Below are 23,937 nucleotides of genomic sequence, written 5' to 3'. Positions count from 1 at the left end.
ATATACATACTGAAACCATTATTTGGTCCAGCACTGAGGGAGATGGGCAGAATTGAGACAAGAGCTTAGGCTTCGTGTGCCCTTATGGCAAAAGGGCCAGGTGCTTAGTCCTGTTCAAAGGGAGCTTTTTCTGGACACAGGCAGGAGTAAAATTGCAGTCTGCTTGATCAAAACTGGGGGTTATTCAGTATTGGGTGTTGGTGGGATGGGTTTTCAGTCTCCTAGCTGTGGGGTTTAGGCAGTATTTAGGCATTTCAGGATTCAGATTTTAAACTCTTTTATTGGATCTAATTCTTTCTGTCTCAGTTCCTGTTTGCAAATGTAACTAGTGTTTTCTCATAGAGATGTTGTGAGGGTATCTAATTTAGAAAGTAGAAAACCTTGCAAGTGTTATAGATGGGTAGAATTATTTTAGGAGCTTGCCCTGCATAACCTGTGTAATCTGGTTAAATATGTTAAGAGTTACTGTTTTTGTAGCTCTTGTTGTTCACTACTCACTTAAACAAACAGACTTACCTGGACTACTCTCTTTTCCCCATATCCTCTTAGCTCTCATTTTTTTCTGTTTGTTTATGCACCTGCTGCAGATTTTTATATCATGAACTGTCCCAAAGAACTCTAGGTTCATTGTTTGTGTGATGTCCAGTGGTCCTGATTTGGGTCTATATGAGATATTGCTGCTACTAAAAAAGTCTAATGTAGGCATGTCTGTACTATATTATGCTTTGAACTTCTTAAGGTTAGTGAAAGTTTGTTTGTTTCTGATTTGTCTAGCGTTACTACAAGAAAGCAGCTGCATTTGTGCTAAGAGCAATTGCTAAACATTCTCCACAACTAGCTCAGGCAGTAGTTCAATCTGGAGCACTGGAAATGCTGGTGATTTGCTTGGAAGATTTTGACCCTGGAGTCAAAGAAGGTGCATCTTGGGGACTTGGATACATTGCCCGACACAATCCAGGTAACAAGTTTCATGTGTGTTATCTTTTAGTTTAATGTCATGTGATAACAATAATAAATTGTGTTATTTTGGTAAGTATAAAAACATACTTTTTCTTCTCTACAGTTAGAAAATTGTAAATTTGGGGTGAGACCCTAGTGTAACTGTACCATTCCAAGAATGCTGTACCTTTTTGTGGGAAACTGGCATACCTGGCATCAGCAGTGCCCAGTTATGAGAGGTGCTTTAAGAGAAAATGTTTTGGGCCCTTGGTCAAAAAAGGACACTCTGCTTTATTCCTCTTCATGAACAGATTTCTGAATCTTTATATATTGTGTAGGTGTTACTGCAGAACCTGGTTTCTTTTGCTTGGCATTAGTTCTTCTTTGATACACATAGTTGAATGGAGAAGCCTAGGGAGAAGCAAGTTTCATTCATTCATTCCAGTAGTGTTTGCAGGATAAATAGGCCAAATTTATTGCACTATGTTATCATTAGCCAGTGGACCACACTACTCTCTGGGAGTCAGGAATAGATCCTAGGAATCCAATATTGAGCAGTTCCCTGCTGTCTCACGGGCAGTTGTATAACTCACTGGTGGTGTCATGTTCCTATTTAAACACTGATCCACGTGGTTGATAGTTCTTCCACCAGCTATTTATATAGTTCAAGTAAAAGTTTAGACTGTGAATGAAAGAACTGAGGGAAGAAACTGCTAGCTGGTGGGAGAAACAGTTAGTGTTTGTATTGTTCAAAGTTAAACTAATTATAGGATCATAACATTAACTCATAGTTTTATATTTGGTTTTGGCTCTAAAACGTACATAGACTGATTTTGAAAGTGTTTTTCTTTGTTTTTTAATCAATACAGAATGTTGGCCTGCAGAAGGCATGGGGGATTCCCCCTTCCCACTCAGCAGGTTAGCTTACTGGGACAGTCTCCAAAGTTGTTAGCACCTTTCTAACAGACTGCATTTTCTGGGGAACAAATTAATTCTTGGGACACCTCTCTGGTAATGATCTTTTATCATTTGGTCATCAGGATTGAATTCCACACTTGATGGAAAATAATTGTTCCTTCCATCTGAAAGATATTTATTGAAATATCAAAAACGTTAATTTGTATAAATGTGTGTAGAATGTGTGTGTCTGCATTACTCTTAACATAAACATTTCTGCAGTTTTGTTATGTCACTAAATCAATATTGACTCACTTCAATTGCCCTTCATGCTATTCACTGCATGAATGCTGATGGAGCTTTAGGGTGATCCAGTTCACTCTGTGACAGCATTGTCTGCAAAGATGTAGGTGATGTGGGGGTGTTGAAGACAAAAAAATTCTTTGTACAAATTTTTATTCCATGGTTATGAATAATTTATTTGCTGATGGTGAATGGGTGCATACCTTATGTCAATTTACAATGACAATAAGAACAGCATCCTCAGAAATTAGGTTGAAATTGTGAGTGCTACCAAGCTGCAAGCATCAGGACATAGACAGATCACGAGATGTAATCAGTAAAAAAACCCTGAATGCCAACAAAAGCCCACCAGAACACCCCTGAAAAAATTGCCCAGCTACAGCCAATTTAGGGGATTTGACTGCCTCTATAACAGTCACAGTTTGTCTCCAAAATGATTATGGAAAGTAGAGGAGTTACACTGAGAAAAGATCACTTTGTGCATTGTATGTTTCTTACACTGCTACAAGCATGCCTTTGCAACATGATATTGCTGGAAATGGGATCCAGAGATAGAGAAATGGGATACAGACTCTCTCTTATCAATAGCTGGTGTTTACTGTTCAAGAAGCTCTGGATTAGACTGACATGCTCCTGTTGACAAAATCTGGTGGTTATGATTTTCTGTCATTGACTGTCTGTGGACACATAATGCAGTTTTAACTTTAAAAATAGACCTGGGTGTAAAATGGTTCCCCCCACTCACAGAAGGTTTTTCAGTTTCAAAAATTGTTGCAGTTTTGAACTGGGACAATATTGAGACAAGACTTTTTCTCTCTCCTGAATAGATTGTGGGTAGGGAGATTTGTTTGCCCCAGTAAGAAAAGTTCAATAATTGGGGCATGTCTCTGGGATTAAAGTCCTGATCTGTTTTAGGCAGGATGGAACCTCTGTCTTCGTGAGTGCAGTCAAAGCCTCCTGGCATTCAGTGATAACTGTTTGCAATGGTGAGGGTCTCTCTGCTTTTAATCAGAAGTTGCACCTATGACCCAGTAAAGCTATTAAGAACTGCAGGGTATGTTCCCATGAAAAGACTTCCATTCTGAGAAACTGAGGCTTCCCCCCACAATGAAAATACTCTCTGTTTAGCAAGTTCTATACTGACTTCATATAAAAATCTCTTAAAATACAGTTCTTCTGGGAACAGATGTCTCCAGAAGGCCTGTGAGATTTTAGGTAAAGACAAATGTCTCATGAGGTTTCAAGATGTTAAAATCTTGCCAGGTCAGATTCCAAAATCTAGAAACTGCTCGTGCAGTTCTGCTCTTTCTTTCCCTTTCAGCTGAATTTCAGATACTGATCTTACTCCAAAGTGTACATATCAACGTGCTGTGATTTTGCCATTCATTATTTTTACTGATTGGGTTTAAAAAGAAGTATAAAATGTTTCAAATACCATAGATACCATCAGGTCCATGAAAAATATTTAGTAACATTTTACTTACACCATATTCAGTTAAAATGCAAAATTGTTTTCTTTGAAGTATGCAAATAATTTGGCTTTCCATTTTCTTTGTCTGCATTAAAGGTGTAATTTATTCATTGTCTCATGCTTCAGTATATTGTAAATTGGTAGGAAAACAAAAATAAACAACACTGTTGATACTGAAGCTTATTGCTAAGAGTAGGATTTTGCTCATTTTCTGTCATCCAGTGGACCATAGCTCAGCTTAGAAGGGACCTTGATAGATCTCTAGTCCAGTTTCCTGCTCAAAGCAGCATCAGCCACAAGAACCAGTTCCTCAGCTCTTCAGTGATTTGAGTCTCACTTCCCATCCTCCTGGTGAAAGGTTTTCCCCCTGGTTCCAGTGGAATCTTTGGCACTGTGGTTGTAGGGGCCTGCAGAAACCTCTGATTTTGAAGTGCAGCCTTTGGGCTGCTTGTGGGAATTAGAGTCTTTCTGTGTGGCCATAACATGATCACACAGTCCTCAGAAAAATACAGTATTGGTGGTTGTTTTGGTCAAAACCTGTTGTTTCCTGTGGATGCACCTGCTACCACAGCAAGGTCTGTTTGAGAGCCCTGGTCTGAACTGAAACTTGCATTTCCTTCCAACCAGGGGTGTTGCTGCTGCTCTACTACGGGGATATAATATTGTATATTGTCAATAAAATATTGAGCTGATTTTCTTTCTCTGGGGAAAACCTGGACATTTACTTTCTCACCTTCATCTTTTTTATCCTCATCTGGTTTTTATAATCCATGCTATTATTGCCAGTGTGATAATATTAGTAGAGTTTTTCTTTTAGCGCCTTGAACTAGTTCAGAATAATCCTGTAAGCCTTCCCATTGTTTTCAGTGGGTATGTAGGTAGGATCTTGGTTCCACTTTGTTGACTTTCCCCTCTTCCTGATCACATAAACTCATGACAAGTCTTCAACCTACTTTGAATTAATTTCTTCATCCCTGATGAGTACTTTTGCATTGAGACAAACCAGCGCAACTCTACTACAAACATCTAGTTGTACTAGAACTGGTGGCATCTCAGACTCCTAAATCTGTCTTTATTAGTCTTTCTTCTACATCCATTTGAGTTCTGTCTGAAGTGTCTCCACTTGCTAAAATCTTCCTTATGTAGATCTGGATGAAAGTGATGAATTTTTGGGCAGTTTTGAGCCATAGTTCTCTTGTGTCTGAACAAACAGAGTTCAATTTCCTACTTTCACTCACATAGGGAGAAGTTCAACTTTATCATCATGTAGCTGGAGAAGTTCCTTGAGCTGTACCCCAATGTGAGTTCCAAGCCTGTGGTTTTCATAACCTTCTGTGGAATTAAATGAGGTTCATACATTAGCTTTTCTCTGCTGTCTTTTCTTTTGTCTTTTCTTTGCCCTTATAATACAGCCTTGACGTAGTATTTGGAAGAGTATTTTTGTAATTTGTTTTAGTTATTTTAATTTTTTCAGAGCGAATATTTGATTTAAAAAATTTCTTATTGTCGAGTTTGTTTTCCCCTCTAACTCCTTCTCAGTCTAAATTTTTTCCCACCTCTGTCTGTGTTTCTAAATGGATGGCAAAGTTTCATGAATCCTTTGGTGTATAATCTGCATTAAAGATGTTCTACAAGTAGGAAGATTAATTGAGCCTTTTCTTGAGGGGAAAAAAAAGAATTACAATTTATAATAGCATCATTAATACCTAGAATTGTAATTTTGGGCTGAATTTGTGGGGAAACAAGATGGGAAGTACTGTATTTCCTTTCTTCCCTGCCTCAGCTTTTCTGTTTTTCTGACAGTCCATTTACGACTTGTCTGTCTTGACACATGGTCCAGCTCTCCATGTGGTAAGTTATTAGCCATGAACCTTATAAACACCATTGGAAGAAAAACCATTTAATTACCCATGACCAACAGTAACCATCAGTATTTAAATGATATCAGACTTCTAGCAGCAAGAGCTCATCTAAATTGCATCAGATTTAGTTTGCTCTTTTGAAATAACTTAGGGTTACTTTTGCATGCCTGAGTGTAGCTGTGACCTGAAAGTATTGCTCTTTCTCTCCCTGCTTGAACTTCATGATTTTAGCTCCTAAGACATCAAAGAAGCCCATTCTTCTAGCACCATGTCCCTCTTGACATCAGATTCTTGATTTTAGCATTTCCCAGCAGACACTGGGCAGTGGAGCTCTGGTTGGTCTGAAGTTCTGAGGCACAGTTGGAGGGGTTAATCTGGACTGTGGGTCAGTAGATTACCATGAATTCCACTTGGTCAGTGTACAGCAGCAAAACACGATCTGAAGAAACTGGGCATGGCTTTTTCCACCAAAAGCTGACTGTAACTTATACCACTTATATTGATTAGCTCCTTTTCAGATTTGTTTTGACATACATTTCAGGTGTACTTCACTTCAGATTTTTAAAATACAGCATCTGAGTTTGTTGAAATCTTATGATTTGTGTATTTTGAGGATGCATGCACTACATTTTCAGTCAAATATTTATTTGAAAAATGAACTTTGTAAAGTTAATTTTACAGATTTACAGAATGTTCTGAATTGGAAGGGACCCACAAGGATCATCAAGCCTTAAGTAAATGGCCTGTACAGGGGCTGAACCCACTACTTTGCCATTATTAGCACTATGCTCTAGCCAACTGAGCTAATTTCAGGGTATTGTATTAGTTTAAAAAATATTGCATTATTTATTTTTTTTGATGTAATATTTATATTTTCTTTAAAATATTGTATCATAAAATAACATACAGTGTAAATATTTGACTTATCACATGTATTACAGTGTGTGGCTATAACTCACTAATTGAAAACAAATCTGGTCTGGAACATTATTTGGATATTAACAACGTAATGATGACATGACGTACAGATTTCATGAAAAACTATATTAGTCTATGTATATTTAATGAAGTATGCTGTATTTTTCTTAGTATGAAAATCTCTTTATGGATGGACTATAAATCAAAAGCTAAGTTAGAGTCTTGAAATACAACAGCCATATGTTGCCATGGTACTGTAAGTCAAGATAAATGTTAAAGATAATAATGGATATGCATAATAAGGTGTAGCAAAACTGAACGAAGAATCTAATAGATTATTGAATCCCCTATGGTTTTTACCACTTTTTCAACACTATTTTAAAATAGCACAGCTTGGTTATAATATAAATTTTGCTTCTGATACCCAGTAATTCTCATTTTAGGACTATGATTAATGCTGCATACACAGAGAGAGCTAATGAATTTCTAATAGTGTAATTTTTGTCCATGTCAGCTAATCACATGCTCGGATTTTTTTTTTTTTGTTTAAGGTGCAGTTAGTTAAGGATATTGTGCTAATCTCAGACACACAATATCACTGATGATATTTCTCATTTGTCTAATTGTGTATGATAACATTTTTCTTGTCATTAAAGTATAAATTCTGTCTCATCCCACGTATGGTAGCAAAGACTAGTTTTGATCACCAAGTTCCATTTTTGCAATCTTTTATGTAAGATAAATCTTTTATGTATTTTTTTTGTATTTTTGTTTTTGGCATTTGATCTATGCTAATATCTGCTTATCATTTAAAGAGGGTAAAATGCTCTCTAATTAGCCGGTTGATAAAATTTTGGTACTTTGGCTTTCTGTGTTGTTGTTAGCCATGCATAAAATGCTTTCCTATTGATCAGTGCAGAATAGCCAGGGTTTAAACAGCTGACATCTGCTTACTTTAAAAAAAGAAAAAGAAAACAGAATAACAAACCATTTCAGCCTAATCTACCTCAAATGTGTGCATGTAAATGGGGGTCCATCTATTGACCTGCATTCTTTTCAGTTGTGGATTGGTCCACACGGTTTATGAAACCAGGAGGGCTGATTTGAAATGCAGATGTCGAGACAGTGAACTACACCCTCCCCTTTTTCCTTTGCTGTATCTGTCAGGGTGAAAAATGGCTTGCACAAGGGTCAGTCACCCATACTCACTTAATTACTTTCCTTGGACCTACAGAACTGTCACAAGCTGTGGTGGATGCAGGCGCTGTTCCTCTTTTAGTGCTCTGTATCCAGGAGCCAGAAATTGCTTTGAAAAGGATTGCTGCTTCAACTCTCAGTGATATTTCAAAGCATTCTCCAGAGTTAGCACAGACAGTAGTGGATGCAGGAGCTATCGCTCACTTAGCTCAGATGATCCCGAACCCTGATGCTAAACTGAAGGTACATTTAATTTTTTTAAAATCTCCGTTATACCAGTCATTACTTGAGATTGAATCAAAGACATGGATGTGCATATTTATTTAGAAGCTCTTGGTTTGGGTGTTAACAAAATGTAACTATGTAGTTAGTGATAAAGAGTTCTGCACATATTTACAAATTTAGCTACTGGATATAAACTGCAGCTCTGTAAGGAACAGCTAAACTAATCTTTAAAGTGAGAAGTATGGGGTTTTTTTAGAAATATACAGTTTATGAAGAATGCAACAGATACTTTTAATAGGTAAGATTTGCACATTTCAGTTACAAAAAAGGTTTTGCATACGAAAGATTATATGATAAGCCAGTTAATAGTGAACTTATTGTATTTTAGAATGTGGTATCTGATGTGAATAGCTGTTGTCAAAGGTTTAATTTCTAGTGTTTAATTGACAAAAAAAAATTGTTTCTTATTATAAATTTTCTGTTTTACTCTACCAAACAGAAGACAACATAAAAATGCCACAAAGATTTCTTAATATAAGATCTGACAGATCCAATTTATGTAAATAGAAATACTTTCTATAGATTTTAGTAAATTTTAAATTACAGTTTTAAATGGTGTGTATATATAATTTTTTTTTAATACATACAAGTTTGAATGGGATAAAACAAAAGAGAAACTTTTATTCAGGAACCAGCGAATGTTCTGTGCCATTATATTTGTGCATGAATTGACTCAGTGAATTGTAAAATAGCTGTAATTGTTTTCCCTATCCTGCTTTGTTTTCCTTGATGCAATAGATTTTTGTGTGCAGGAGGAGTGTGTGTTGTGGGATGTTTGTATACTATTGATTTTATAACAATTTTTATTTACTAGCGTCAGGTGCTGTCAGCTCTAAGCCAAATAGCAAAGCATTCAGTGGATCTTGCAGAGTTGGTGGTTGAAGCAGAAATTTTCCCAGTTGTGCTCACATGCCTGAAGGACTCAGATGAATATGTCAAGAAAAATGGTGCAACTTTAATTAGAGAGATAGCAAAGCATACGCCTGAGGTAAAACCTTGAAAATGCAAATACAAGGTCATATCATTAGATTTTACACTTTAAATAAAATACAGGATTATTCTGTCATTTGCTTTTCGAAAGGGAGGGCAAATGGCTGTTTGGCATGTTCATTGGAAAATATGGAAATGCTGATATTATGAGATGTGTATTGAATATGAATTGGGTTAGGAAACTGGGAATCATAAAATGTATACCTAGCTACTTCATTCTATGAGATATCAGCACAGAGAGGGAGTTCTTGGCTGACAGTACTGTCAGTCCTAGATATTAAAAATATTATGAGAAAAGCCTCACAGAAGTCATGATACCAGCTAATAAATTGCAAGATCATCCTTTAACAATAATAGATGGTGTGTGTCTTTTTAAAAATCTTCAGGGGTGCTGGGATCACATTTTAATTATCTTTCCAATGACAGTAAAGGTCAAAAATTCTCTTATTTATTATTAACCTGATGGTAACTTGAGTTTGTAATTTGAGTTTGAGCATTTACAGTGTTTTTACCCATAGGAAGGTGGGGATGTTTGGCAAAGTCAATACAAAATAAATAGGAAAACCATATAATTATAACTATGGTAATCTGCCAGACCACAGAGATAATTAAAAGGCACTAAATATGACTTTGGAATGAAATATAAGCCATGTACTTGTGGAACACACTAATGCTGAGCATAGTAATTTCAAAATCATGATGCTAACTCAACAACTGAGAAGTGTTTAAACATGAATGTTGTGCAGTTTCTTCAGCCTGCCAGTCTTTAAGCTGGTGATAAAAGTTTACAGTCTTGGCACATTTCCTGCTTTCTCTCTGTACCTCATGGGCAATGCAACTCACTTCCTCAAAAAAGTAAAGAAATTATTAAAAGGGGGCTCTAGAGTCAGAAGGCAGAGACCAAACTCAGGATTGCAGGTGAAGCCAGAAGAGCTTCTGGCACCAGATCCTCCACACAAGAGGACCTGGCCATGCTAGCAGCTCTCCAAAGGAGCACTGGGAGGCATCTTGGTGACTCCCAGTGGGAAGTCACAATCTCTGTCTGACTTAGAGTGACAGAGATGACTGTCCAGCTCTGGGAACTCTATTCAAGCAATGCATGTGGCAATGGAGACAGGCTGATAGATGGTGTTTCTAGAGGACTTGGCTGTGTCATTTCAGACTCATGGCTTTTAGATCTCGACTCTCTAGCTGCAGATGCAGTAAAATTCATGTGAAGGTCAGCAGCAGAGGGACTTGGAGTGAGGACTGAGGAACATGGCAGGAGCTCTGCACATCCAGGTGCACATGGCTGTGTCCAGATGTGGGACTTGGTTGCTACTGGCTGTAATTCACAATCATGAGAACAGATTTTCCTAAGTACTAACTGAAAGTTTAATCTGGCTGTTTAATGAACAAAACAATCCCCTTTTAAAGGCTCTAAGATAAAGGTAGATTTCGTATTTATAGAAATCAACTGGATTGGGAATTCATGTGCCTCAGTTTTGTTCATTTAATTTTGACTTTTAAGAACACATTCCTTTTGCTCTGGAATCTGTAAGGATTATGCTAAAATGGGATATACCTAAAAACATGGAAGAAAATAATACTAATAAGAATAAGAAATAATTTTGATTTGTATGCATTATTGATATCATACATATTCTACTGCTGTCCCTTAAGTGGTGTGACAAGTTTGCTTTTGGTAGAAACCCATGTTGCATTGCTTGATTATTATTTATAAGCAGGGCTATGTCATTTGGCATTCTGGGGCAGACTCCATTACCCATCAAGTGTGCTCCCTGGACACTTCCCTCAGAGCATGCTAACATGGCAGAATGGTGCAGCCCAAGTCAGTTTTGCACATCCAGACAGTTGTCCTTGCCTTCAATCCTCGGCATGAGGATCCACAAAGGATTTTATGCCACAGAGGTAATTTAGAATGCAGCTAAGAGGAGGAATGGGCCTTTGCCTCTGTCCCTGCACAGAACAGAGGATGTTAGTTTGGGAATGAGGGGCCACTAGGATGAAACAGTATCTGGCTCATTAGGTGCATCTTCAAGATCAGTCCTGTGATAGGTTGTCATCTGCACATTTCTCTGGTGTGTGATGATGGAGTTGAGAATATGTCATTCCATGCTATACAGCATCAAGGAGTCAGAACCCTGATTTCCTTGCAGTAAAGTCAATCAAAAACACAGCAGCAAATCAGCCTCATTCCTGAAAACTTGATGCTGCACTTAGTTCCCAACAGTCTGTGTGATACATCACTTTTATTTCATAAAACAAGAGCAATACATTAAAAGGCTTCTCTGATGTGCTTCTTTATGCCTGTTGATACTCCAGAGTATTTAATCTCTTCTGTTTATCTTTTCAGCTTTCCCAGGTTATAGTAAATTCAGGTGGAGTTGCTGCTGTGATTGATTGTATTGGCAGCTGCAGAGGGACTGTCAGACTGCCTGGCATCATGACACTTGGCTATGTGGCGGCTCACTCGGAGAACCTGTCAATGGCAGTGATTGTCTCCAAGGTTAGCTATCACTTTGTTGTCTTCCTGTAGTTCTTCAGCAGTATTCTTTGGTACAGGTACAAATTAACATAGGCAGAGAATGTATTTTGTGACAGGATTATATACTTGCTCTCCATGAATGCATTTTCTCCTACTATTGCTGCTTTCTATGACTGAAATTCTGTGTCAACCTGATAAAAGGGTGTCTTTATGGTGTTGAACCTTTTACAGAACATTGTGGATTAGTTGGTATTACAGTGTGTGATTTTTCTGTGTTGCAATTGCATGGGTGCAGAAAATAAGTGACTGAATTTCTCGAGTCTGCTTCCTCTTAAAATGTGTATTTGTGGCTACATTGAAAGCTCCTTTAGAACACCTGTGTTTAAAGGTGTGTTCTTCATGGTACAAGCAAGGCTCTGCTAGTGCTGCTGGAGTATCTTGCAGCAGCCATCTTCAGACTTGAAAAGACCTCAGTTTCTTATGTAATGTGGTTTGATTCAGTTCTGCAAGTGACATTTCAAATGAGTAAAGTAATATGTTTTCAGGTTTAAATAAGTTCTACTGGACAATGATATAGAAGAGGGAGAATTTGCAATGTTTGTAATAGGTGAAATTAGTGCCTGGCCTAGTAGTCTGTGAATAATGCTAACTAATGACAGAAGGAATGAAACAATTTCATGAACATTTTTGACCCATTTTCACACTGTCAGTCATTCAAAGTGTATGTGTGAGTGGAGCAACAAAACAATATAAATAAAGGAACTGAAATGTCTTCTAGTAGAAATACAAGTTGAAAAATGGAAGTTGCTACAGCATAACATAGTATGCAGGGAAAGTAGGAGTGATCAAAAAAATGCTCTTCTGTATTTTAAAATTAAAGAAATAGATGCTTTTTTCTTGTCATCTCTTGAGGCCCTTCTTCTCTGGATGTGTCTCTCTTTCCACTTTCAGTGATGCCTAGAGCAAATATGCTCCTGCTTTTGAGTACTTGAAATCAAGTGGGATGAAACCAGGATTAGATTCTGGAGGAAGCCCCTAAGTTAGATTTTTGAAGAATAATAATGATCCCTATCATAACTGAATGGAACTGCTGTGAGAGCTGTTGTAGGGATCTGGGCAAACTTTGATGAACTTAAATGTGTTAATGAATGATCTACAAAAGAAATAATAATAAACTTCAATAAACCTGAAACTCATTAAAAAACCAAAAACTGCTTCAGGGGAAATTAAATTGTGGAGTGGTACATAGAGCTGAGGATGGGGCTTGATAAACTGGAACCATTTGAAAGAAATGCACTGTGGCATAACCATATGCAGTTAGACACTGATGATGTTATGATGTAAAATGATAGTTCCATTCCATGGTACTCTAACCTGAAAGGATGAATTTTGAACAATGATTTTTGGGATCATACTGGACAAACACTTCATTGTGGTCTTCTGCTATAAGGCAGTGGCAAAACCCCCCACAATTTAGTCCTTTGTGGTATGAAAGAGTAGAAGATGAAGCATTATTGGAAAAGAGAAGTTAATCTATTTGTTTTAGTAATATATATAGTTCTACTGTCTGTATTTGAAAAGTATCTTGGGGAAAAAACCCAAAACAACAAAGCAGAAAACTGTGCAGAAAAGAGTAAAGAAGGATTCATGGGATGGAGAAAAAGGTTTTTCTGGGTAGAAGTTTAGTAGCCTTGCCTTACCTGAAGTAGCATGAAATGTTTCCTGTTGGAGTGTTTTGGTATAAAATATCAGCTACTAAGTAGTTGTGGAGAAAGTATAAAGACCCTGAACCAGAACAACTTTAGCTGGATGTGAGATCTCCACCTCTTGATGTCTGCAAATCAAAAATTGAAGCCCTTCTTGAAGTGATTGGGTGAGTCAAACATGAACTACTGGACTCAAGAAGAGGTTGATACATTGAAATTTAGTGTGGAAAGTAAAAAAAGAAAGACTCAGTGATTGAGCCCTTCTGGTCTTAAACTGATTTTGTAGAATCATAAGCACTCAAATTCTTTTATTTTCAGTCGGAGAAAAACTGCCATCTTTACTCAGTACAGCCTGAATTATGTTGCGTATTCTTTTTGTACCTTAAATTTGCATGTTTGTTCAAACCGCTCTCTGACTTAGAACGTTGAATCAGTTTCTTTATAACCATATTTATTAATATTTATTAAAAATTCTCGCTAATCATAATGCTGTAAAAATATGACACTAATGCTGTAAAAATATGACACTAGCATGCATTCTCTTACAGCCTTTTTTAGAAGAGTGTAAATAGAGAATCATTTTCTAAGTATCTGTTTCACATTGCCATTCCCTGGTCTACATTTGTAAAGGTTGTGCTTTTGATTAATGCTACAGGGAATACCACCACTGTGTCTTTGCTTGGTAGAAGAACATGAAGATCATATTAAGGCAGCAGCTGCCTGGGCCTTGGGACAGATTGGAAGGCACACTACTGAGCATGCACGTCATGTGGCAGTAGCAAACGTGCTGCCCACGCTGCTCGATATCTTTGTGGACCCACGTAGCTCAGAAGATCTAAAAACAAAAGTAAGTAGATTTGTAGTATTTGCAGTATGGCATTTTAATTGTAATCAAGAGGTTTAAGTGCTTAAAAACTACTAAATTATGTGTTTTTATTGATGCTCACTGAGTCACAGCTTTCCTGGGTGCTGTGTCACTTATTAGGGGACTGGCTGGTCCTAATGCATGTGCATGCGGTGTATACCAAATCATATGCTACAGCCACCACAGTCTAATCCCTTTTTTTTTCCCCAGTTTAGATCAGAGTTGTGCAGACCCATATTGCTGTAATTTCTTGTGACTCATTTCTAATTATCCACTTCTTTTTTTGCAAGTATAAGCTCTTGTAGAAAATATTACAGTCCTTGTAATAATTTTGCCTACATTTTTATTATTATAATAAAATTGTAACAGCTAATCAAGGCTCTGCTCTTTAAAACATGCAACTGCCCATATTTAGGGCCTTTGAGTGGGAGCCAGTAGAGTTGCAGTTTAGTAAAGTGTATTTCTGAGCAACAGTAAGAATGCAATAGGACAGGGTATGATCTCCTATGTTGCACTATGATTCTCTATGTTCCACTGAAATACCACATTCCATGTAAAGTACCTTTCATATAGTAATTTCCAGTAGTCCAAAAATATTGAAGCCAAATTAGCTGTACCTGTGATCCTGCCCAAGAAGGTTACTTCTGCTTGTATCAGTCACCACTGAGTTTGTTTTCAGAAATATGCACCAATGCACAATTGTTTCACTCTCTCTTTTCCCCCCTGCCTGGACCATACTGCACTTTGCTACCCCAGACCAGCAGCCTCTCCCAGTAAGCCACTTCTAAAATACAATCTTTTAAAATATGTTTTGATTTAACTTTCTTATTACATTAGAGTACTTCAATTTACCTTAAAGGGTCTACTCCAGCTTTCATTATAGTCAAAGGAAAATTGCCATTACTTTGACTGTAGATAACATAATAATAATATGATGCACTGTAGGTTTTGAGGTTTCATAAATCTAAGTAGAGAATTGATTCTTCATTAAGTGACCTGATAGATATCATAGTTTCTATTCAGAAATTGCCCATTGAAAATTCTGATCAATTTGCTTTTTTGATCAGACTTCAGTGATATATATGAATTCTTGTTTTCGTTGATATTTTACTACAGAAAGTTTATTTTGCATTTCAATAGACTAAGAAAGCCTTAAAGAACATTCTTCAGAAATGCACATATCTTCCAGCACTTGAACCACTGCTTCATGAGGCCCCTCCCAGTATTATGAAGCATATTATTGGGCAGTTTAGTAAGGTAAGAAAAGGCTCTTCTTGCTGAGTAATATCTTAATTACTAATTTTTTCCCATTTAGCTACTCTAAAGGTGTCATTGTTTTCTCAGGATCCTCAAGCATCCCCTTCCAAAGCAGTTTGGATCCTGTTCTTTTGTCTAATACAGCTGGATACTGTTTCATTTGGAATCTGCCATAATTCATCCTAAGACTGGGAAAACAGTTTCCTATAAGCAAGGTGTTTTTTTCTTCCTTGCCTCTTGAGATTAAGTGGAATATTAACTCACTGCAAATATTTTCGCTGAGCCAATGTATCACATAAATCCCAGTCACATCTGTTTTAGATAAACTACAAGCTGTCTGTACAGCAGTGACTTAAGTCAGATATTTTACAATAATATAAAGGCTTCACTCCTTTTATCCTGATTAATTTTCAGGCTCAAATAAGTGTAAAAATTCCAAATCTTTTCTCATCCCTCTCAATATTTTGAAACTTAGTTGTTAAATACATTGTTGATTTGAATGCAGCATGTAAAAGTGATACGATTTATTGAAAATATTTAAAATTTGTAAGTAATTGCTAACTAACTGGGAGACTTGCAGTGTCTTTAATGTTCAGCACATGGTGGGAATCCTGTTCAACTGCAAACTATGTTTTGTGCGATACTCTGCAGTGTAACCTGTTAGCAGGGTATACCAAGCTCTGTGGGTAAGATGCTCTTTCTGGAAATGGCCAAGTAAAACACTCTTGATACTCAGTTCTGATTATGACAGATCTGGAAGCACTGCTGTTGGTAGTGCAGATTCCTGATTACATTGCCAGAGTTTCATTTCTCCTGTCTTCTTGCTAAGGCTGTTCAAAGACTGGAGATTTGCACAGAATCCAGTCTCTTTTGCTTCTCGTTCTGACTGGAGCTATTAATGAGCCAAGTGTGTAGCAATTGGTTATCCAGTGTATATTTGAACATTGCTTGCTATTGAAATGGTTTTGTGCCCTTCATATCAGCTGATATTTTGTTTTGTTTCAATTTTCTCCTTTGCCTATATGTTATTAAACTATACTTGTCTGGCATTTGCTCTTCTGAAGTGTTAATTTTAAGTTCTCTTAAAATTAAGTTCTCTGTAGTAAAAGCATTTGTCTCTCCTGTACCATAGCTTAGGAATTTCCTATTCTTAGAGCTGTGGTCTGTTACTTCTGTGGGCTTATTTATGGCACAGTAAAAGCCTTATTTCCAAGCTGTGCTTCAAAATGGGGTGCTGTTTGTTTTTCATGCTGGACTGTGTATTTTAGCATTAGCATTTTCGGAGTTTGTGCAGTTCTCTGCTGTCTCAGGTTGGACTGGGGGAAGAGACTGTCTCAGAGGTGCTCTCTCTTTAGGGCCCCTTCTCAGAGAATTTTTTGCTGTCTTATCCAGGCTGGAAGTCACAGTGTGGAGGAGGAAGGCAGGGAAAGGGCCATATCCTGTCTCCTTGCTAGTTCCTCCTTGGCAGTTCTTGTTGTGGGAGAGATGTGAAAACAGACGTCTGCTCAGTTCCCACAACGAAAAAATCACAGTTGTTCCTGACACTTCTGTGGAGCATAGAATAGAGAGAAGTCTTTGTGCTCTCCTGCTTTTTCTTTACCTGTCTGTTGATTTTGTACAGACTAGAGGAACCACAGAAATGAAGGTCATTTGCCTGAATGCATGGAAGAAATTTTGTTCTTTTTCTTCATCCTTTTAGGCACTTCCTTCCTCATTTGAGGCTCTTGTTTTACACTGAAATACAGTCAAATTTATGGCTTCATGTCTGACCAGTGTGGAAGCTTACAAAATGTTTTTGCCCTCATAATCTGTAACTCTCAGAGTTGTTTTTAAACGCATCTGGTTTTGCTGTAGATGCAGCTGACATCTTGCATTATTTTTCTGTCTTTTTCTCTCTCTCTTTTTTTTTTTTAATAATATTGCAGCCCTATGGGCCTATGGACTACATGCAGTCATTCTCCCTCGCCTGGCCCAGCCCCCACCTCCCTCCCTCCCTTCATTCCTCCCTCCCTCCTCCCTCGCTGCCGTCCTCTGGACAGAGCTGCGTACTGGCATCACTCAGGGAGCACAGAATGTTATTGTCTGATCATTCCTGCTTCTCATCCCCTTTGGCTGCAGAAACTTCACGTTTTTGCTTTGTGTGTGTGTTTGTAAAAGGCTTCCATGGCTACACAGTGTGTTAAAGGATTTTAATATCTAGGAATTTAATAGTAGCATGTAATGCTTCAAGGCTGTATTGTTCACTTGCAACAATTCTCAGTATTGTTTTCATGCACTAATCTATACTAGATCATTATAATGATATAAAATTCAGCTCTACAATTAAACTGTGGGAATTGACATAAAAGACCTGAATAACTTGGTTTAAGTGGAACAGATGCTGTTGTTATTCCATGTTAGTGTTTTGTTTTGATTATCTATTTATTCTCCACAATCTTGTTGTCTCTGTAGGAATAATTCAAGAAATATTATTTATGTAAGGATAAATATTAAATTCATTATTTTATATATGTTATGTATTAAAGTACATTATAAATTATGTTGTAATCATAAAGGGCTGGTTTCTGGGGTTTTTTTCCCTATACAGCTGGGTGTTATAATACAGTAGTCATTACAGATGTTGTTTCTCTAATTTTCCTTTTTATCTGTCCTCTGAATTAAAAACAAATAAGCAATATTTGAGCCTAGTGGCATACAGATTAATTCAAAAGAATTTTTTAAAATGTACTATTCTGTGTGTAGGTGTTACCACATGACAATAAAGCACGTCGTCTCTTTGTAACAACTGGTGGACTTAAAAAGGTTCAAGAAATAAAAGCAGAACCTGGGTCACTTCTTCAGGAATATATCAACACTATTAACAATTGCTACCCAGAGGAAATAGTAAGGTAGGGAAAATGAAATTTAAAGAACTCATACTTGTAACATTGTTAGATGTTTTTCACAGGAACAACACAAAGGAAGGATTTAAAATAGTAATTTAACTCCTATGTGAAATTTGGTTTTAATAAAACCAAAGCGTAACATTTGATTAATTGCCCCAGCAGTAACACAACCTCTGGACACGTACATTAGAATGCTTTCTCTTTTTGTATTTGGAATCAAATTTCTTTGTCTGTCAACAAAGCCCAAATAATCAGGCTCTTGCAGGAAAGTGTGACATAAAGTCAGTCCTGCACTGCCCAGATGGACTCTGAGTCTTCAGTACAGCCACTCATATTAATGAATGTCTGTGGGAAATTTATTTTGGTAACTTACTTGTGGATTACTTAGGCTCCAAAAATAGAGGTATTGGTGAATCTTTGGTTGCATCCTTGACTTTCATAATAGTGTGTCTGAGCTAGAGTGTTCAGAGGCTCCTTTGAAACTTCCTCTGATGTACAGAGGGTCCAGAGGCTCTCCTGCACAGTTGGTCTGCCCACAGCTGCCTTTCCTCCCTGAGCCTCATCACAAGGCTTAAGTGTTATATAAAAGGACCATACACCAGCTGTCTGCACCAAGTTGAACTTTGCCCTTAATGAATACAGAAACACTATTAAATAGCTTACAGTCAAAATGTCACCATCCTAAATTGTAATAATGAGAGAAATGCCCTCCTAGATTCTAGATACCCATTTACCAGTCCTTCACTACATCAACACATCAGAAGGATGTTGTACTCATGTACTCCCTCTACAGGCTCTGAAAATCTGCATCATCAATTTTAATTATAGCAGCAGAGTTCTTCAGCTAATAGTAGCTAGAAACTAAGTCTCACAAAATGAAGGCCTGTTTGTCTCTACAAAGAAAAGCCAGTAGCTGTCAAATGGGTAAAAGCAAATTCATAAAGAAATTTTATTCTGCAGCTTGTACTTCAGAGGGAAAGAGGAATTTGTTTATTCTTTTCTGGGTATTAATAATGTTTCTTTGTTATAGCTATTTTTCCCCCCTGTAAATGAAAAAAGGTTACTCATCTAGCCTGGGATGTAATAAATAAAAAGGCCCCTCTGAGCATCTCTTGCTTGACTGTCTGTGCTTCTGCCTGATGTTGGTTGTGCTGCCTGAGGCACAGCAGCTGTGATAGAATCCAGCTCTGGGTTTGTCCTGGAGACCTGTTATTTTAGGCTGTTTGCAGACTAAATACAGTAATGCATTGGAAAGTTAGCTTTACAAATCACAGAACTAATAAGAGGTTTAAAAAGAGTTTAATTATGCAGAAATTGTCCAGAAAAATGAAAATTAACAAAGTAAATAGATTTTCCTTCAAGGGAAAGCATTGGGGATTTTTTGAGTATATTTTAGGCCTACATTACATGGAAGTGTGTTCCTCTCTCTTTATAGTTGAAGCTTTCAGGGCTCAGAGGTGGCAGTTCACATGCCTGCAAAACTAGAAATATACTGAGATGTATGTTTTTAGGATAATACAGTATTAAATTTCAGATTCTCTTAACCTGGAAAACAAGAACTAAATGCAGCTTTGATGCTTGCATATTGGATGCATGTAGTTGGAACATTGTGGAAAACCAGTTGAATGACAGCAGGACAGCAATGGGACTATAGAGTCCTACTCTAATGAAAACCTCCTGGGCAGTGTCCATCCTTGAGCGGCATTAGAGAGAGAGAAGGTCACTGTGACAATTTTTTTTGTTCCAGAACCAGTGTCCCTCTCATGGATGTAGACTTCATGTGAGTTTTGGGGTGTGTGCTTATGTCTGACAAGCAGCAGCAGACTATTGTCATTTGCAGCCAACAGTTCTGTGTAAACTCATGCTTTTTTGTTGAAGGCCATCATTTCCAAAGAAGCCAGCACGTACATTTCTTAGTAAAGACAATGCTTGTGGCAGCTGAATCAATCTAAAATGTAGCTGCTTACCTACATGCCCTAAAAGAAGCTAAATATATTTTTAAAAAACTGACTTCCAAGTATAAATGATTATGTAAGTTGAAAAGAAGGTTGTTAAAACATTGTAGGGGAGTAGCTGTAGAATGCCTTGACCAGTGTTTAATGCTAGGATTTTTTCCTGATCAGTAGAAATATGCATAGTATTTCATTACTTTGTACAGAACATGCCTTGTAGTCTAACACACAAACAAAATGCTTCTCTTTCAGGTATTATTCCCCTGGATATTCTGAGATACTCCTGGAAAGGGTGGAAAATTACCAACCAGTTTTATAAACTTCAGTGTTTTATTAGAGCTACATTTCACATTTATGCCTTTATGACTGTAATACAAATACAGCTGTTGAAAACCTTGCTTGATTCTCAAATCTCTTTCTACTTTTTGAACTACTGAAAAAGCTCAACAATTTTAGCAAGCCGTATTTTGTTCTTTATAAACTTGTTATAAGCTAAGTTTTTGTTCCTTTTTGTTTTACTTTAACATTACTACCAGATATTGCCACATACATGAATGAATTTCATGCAGGGGTGATGATTTATCACAGAAGCTTTTTTAGAATCAGTCATTTCCTTTTCCTTCCACAAGAGAAGTTTGTTATCTCATTCAAATTTTAGCCCTCTCAGTACTATTACCATTTTCTCCTTTTGTCTTTGTATATTGTTTAAAGCTTCCCAGGCTTGATGAGGGGAAAAAAGCTGGCCCCTGTGCTTTTTCTAATTATGGAATTCTTTCTGCACTGAGATATCTCCTACTGCTACCTTTGAGGAAGTAAAGTGTTGTGATTTTAAATCTCCAAACATGTTAGCAGCAGCTAAACAAAGAAATAATCAGAGATGAAGATGATACAAGGGCTGAATTCTTCATGATATGGTAGTGTGGTGATCCTGGCCTGGGAGATAATACATCTTCTGCAAAAGTCCTCCTAATTAAGGCAGGATTTGCTGTGGAGGAAAGGAGCAATACACTATTTGGTCTGTGCATGGTTGTTCCTCTTGGGAAGGACAGAGTGAACTCAGAACTTCCATGGACACAAGGGGAAGGACCCTGGGAGGTTTGGTTTGCAGGGGTCAGCAGCACATTGGTGTGGCTCAGAAGAGAGGGGCTTTGCTTGGCTGCAGGAACACTGATAGCAAAGTTCTGAGGATACTTGGGTCGCACTGATCGGACTGATGGGACTAAGATGGCTTAGGATTTATCCTTCAAGAGCTGAAATAGCTGAAGAGTTGAGTTACAACACATTTGGAACTTAAGTCTTGAAGCTGCAAGATCACATCAATGTAGAGGTATGAGCTCTATCCCATCTGAAGAACATCCTGAAACTATTTTTACCTTCTTTTGGAGAGTGAAAAGACTTTTACATTCTGCTTACTCCTCTGGTGTATCACACAGCAACAACCCTCTAATCTTCCCTAATATGTAACTGTCATTTACCATTTTTTGTTCTAACCATTTTTCTTTTTCTCATTTGCAGAAGTTTGGGAGAGTGTTTGTTGTTTTGTTTTGTTGGGGTTTTTGGTTGTTTTTGTTGTTTGTTTGTTTGTTTGTGTCTTTGTTTTATTTTGTTTTGGTTTTGTGGGGGTTTTTTGGGTTTTCTTTTTTTGCTTTGGTTTTTTAAAAATTTTTCCTGAAGACTATTAAACGGTGTTTCTGGAATGGGATATGGAAATACTGGCAGCCACAAGGAAAGACAATATTTGAAAACCTCCACTGGAGAGAAACTTACCTATTTTCTTAAACATATAACTGAATGGGTTTATAAAAGGATAGTCTTATCTATTACTTGTAAAGCAGGAGCAAAGACTGATTGCAGTTGGAAATTATTTAGGGTGGCTTTTCTTTGCCAAATTCCAAATTACTATTTTTTTTTTATTCTTGCCAGCATATTTTTCAACAGTTCACAAAAACATGGGTGGGCTATCCTGTGTTAAAATTTATTTCTACAGAGGGCTGTGCTCCTGCTTTGAGGTACTTGGTGCTCTCAGACTCTGCAGGGGATGCACAGTACCTTACTGTATGGAGACTGAGACAGAAGCTGTTGGTGTCATGAATGTTGGTATAGAATCCACAGCAGATGGGTTCTTTCCTTAGCCCGCAGCTAAGTGAAAAGCCTTGGAACTGACTAGCTTCTACCAAATGCCTTTTTGATTTTAGTGTTTATATTCTGACATTAATGCTAGGATATTCTGGCACTATTAATGCTAGTGGAAAAACTTTGAGACTCTTAGCAAGATTGTTGTTAAGAGTCAATAATTTTAAGTCAATACTCAATAATTTTCTCACGAGCATTATGGATATTTAAAAATCAAATCTCGTACAACCTCTGAAACAAAATGCAATGGAAGGGATTCAAGAGAGTCTTGAAGGATTTGAAGCCTCTGTTTTCCCTGGCAGAGCAGAAGTGGCACAGAGGGCTGTGTGCAGATGGGAGGCAGCAGAGGCATGGATGGAGCTGTGTCCCCACGGCTTCCTCCCTCCTGTGCTCGGGAGCACCCCCACCCCACACAATGCTAATGTATATGTTTTGTGCAGAGAGAGCAAAGAGGCTTCAGTCCCCTGACAAATGTGCTCCTGCTGTGTCACACTGTGCTACACTGTAAGGATTCCACAGGGTTAAATTTCAATGCCTAAACAATTTGTTCACAGTCTTTTCACAGTCTTTTTCTGATTCCTGACAAAGGAAATGATTGCACAAGGCAAACCTTCAAAGCGATCTGATTGTGTAGAGCACAATCTAAATCAGACCTAGCATAAATACATCTTTACATCCCTGGGCAGCTCTGGCCTAGGCCAGTGGCTGTTTGGCCCCTTGTTGCAGGATTCCTGGACGATGCCACATCCCATTAGGCTGTGGCAGTGCAAAGTCCTCTCCCACAGTTTGAGACCCCAGCAGTTGTTCTTTGCTGGCAGGCTGCTTCTCTGCCTGCACAACCACCTTGTGGCTGGAGGCTTCCCTGGAGGAACACAGGTCTGCACAACACAGATCTAGCCCTTTACAGCAGAATTATTGCTAATTTGTATTTTACTAATGGAACTATGGCAAGAATTGCTTTTTTTCCTGTAGTGTTTCAAAAGGCGTTTCTTCAGTGTTTCTGTTCCATCCTCTCATTTGGTTTAAGTCATCATCTAAAACTATATTAATGTTTGTAATAGCTGCTCTGGCAGGCTTCAAGTGTGTATCATTTGTCTCAATTTCATATAATAAAATGTAGATTTGCATTTTAATTCGTTCAAATGCTGTTTTCATGCGAGTGTGTGACTGTGGTGCTAGAGGAGATGAACAACAGGCTCATTTTGCAGCTTGGCCCCTACACTGCCTTTGGATGTTTGTCTCAGCTTACCACTCAACAGTGCCTGCTTTGGAGCTTAGGACATGCAGGCATTTCAAGTAAGAGTACCTCTCACAGAGGTGGCTTATTAAGACACACAAAGATAATTAAGCCAGTGCTTTGGCAGAAATAAATGTAAGCCTTTAAATCATTTTGCCTGCTCCTTTGACTGTGGCATTGGGACTTTTCAACTCAAGTCTCTAAAGATCTTCTCTGGGGGCCTGAGCCGTGATTTCTGTCTGCATTACTGCAGTTATTATTACATCTACAGATGTAAACCAGGGCCTTGACAGAACTTGTGGATGTGTAGAACTTGTACCATATTTCATTCAGCAGATGGATTAACTGGTCTACAAAAGCTCCTTTCTTTATCTGAATGACTGGAAACCTAGAGGATCTGAAAAGGGGAAATTCAAGGAGTTCAACTCTTGTGCATATAATATGTTCTGCGTGTCCAGAGGGATTTACCAAGGGATTGCTTTGTCTCATCTGAAGTGATCAAGCTGCTGGAGATCTGCATCTTAACAAACAAATGAACAAAATGTTGAAGGA

General features: G+C 37.8%; 1 protein-coding gene across 1 annotated transcript in view; it reads left to right on the top strand.

Annotated features, from left to right (window-relative positions):
• SPAG6 (sperm associated antigen 6) overlaps positions 1-23,281 on the top strand; it is a 37,014-nt gene extending 13,733 nt beyond the window's left edge. Inside the window, exons 4-11 of the mRNA XM_066552297.1 lie at positions 775-958; positions 7,625-7,830; positions 8,687-8,860; positions 11,219-11,371; positions 13,712-13,903; positions 15,062-15,178; positions 17,921-18,066; positions 20,268-23,281. Of these exons, the coding sequence (XP_066408394.1) occupies positions 775-958; positions 7,625-7,830; positions 8,687-8,860; positions 11,219-11,371; positions 13,712-13,903; positions 15,062-15,178; positions 17,921-18,066; positions 20,268-20,334 (1,239 nt within the window). The 3' untranslated portion in view covers positions 20,335-23,281. The remainder of the gene's footprint in view (positions 1-774; positions 959-7,624; positions 7,831-8,686; positions 8,861-11,218; positions 11,372-13,711; positions 13,904-15,061; positions 15,179-17,920; positions 18,067-20,267) is intronic.
• Positions 23,282-23,937: the final 656 nt, after the last annotated feature.

The sequence above is a fragment of the Molothrus aeneus genome, chromosome 1 (assembly GCF_037042795.1).
Source record: "Molothrus aeneus isolate 106 chromosome 1, BPBGC_Maene_1.0, whole genome shotgun sequence".
In the NCBI taxonomy this organism is placed as follows: domain Eukaryota; kingdom Metazoa; phylum Chordata; class Aves; order Passeriformes; family Icteridae; genus Molothrus; species Molothrus aeneus.
The sequence above is the reverse complement of the archived record's forward strand: the minus strand, read 5'-3'. Positions and strand labels throughout refer to the sequence as shown.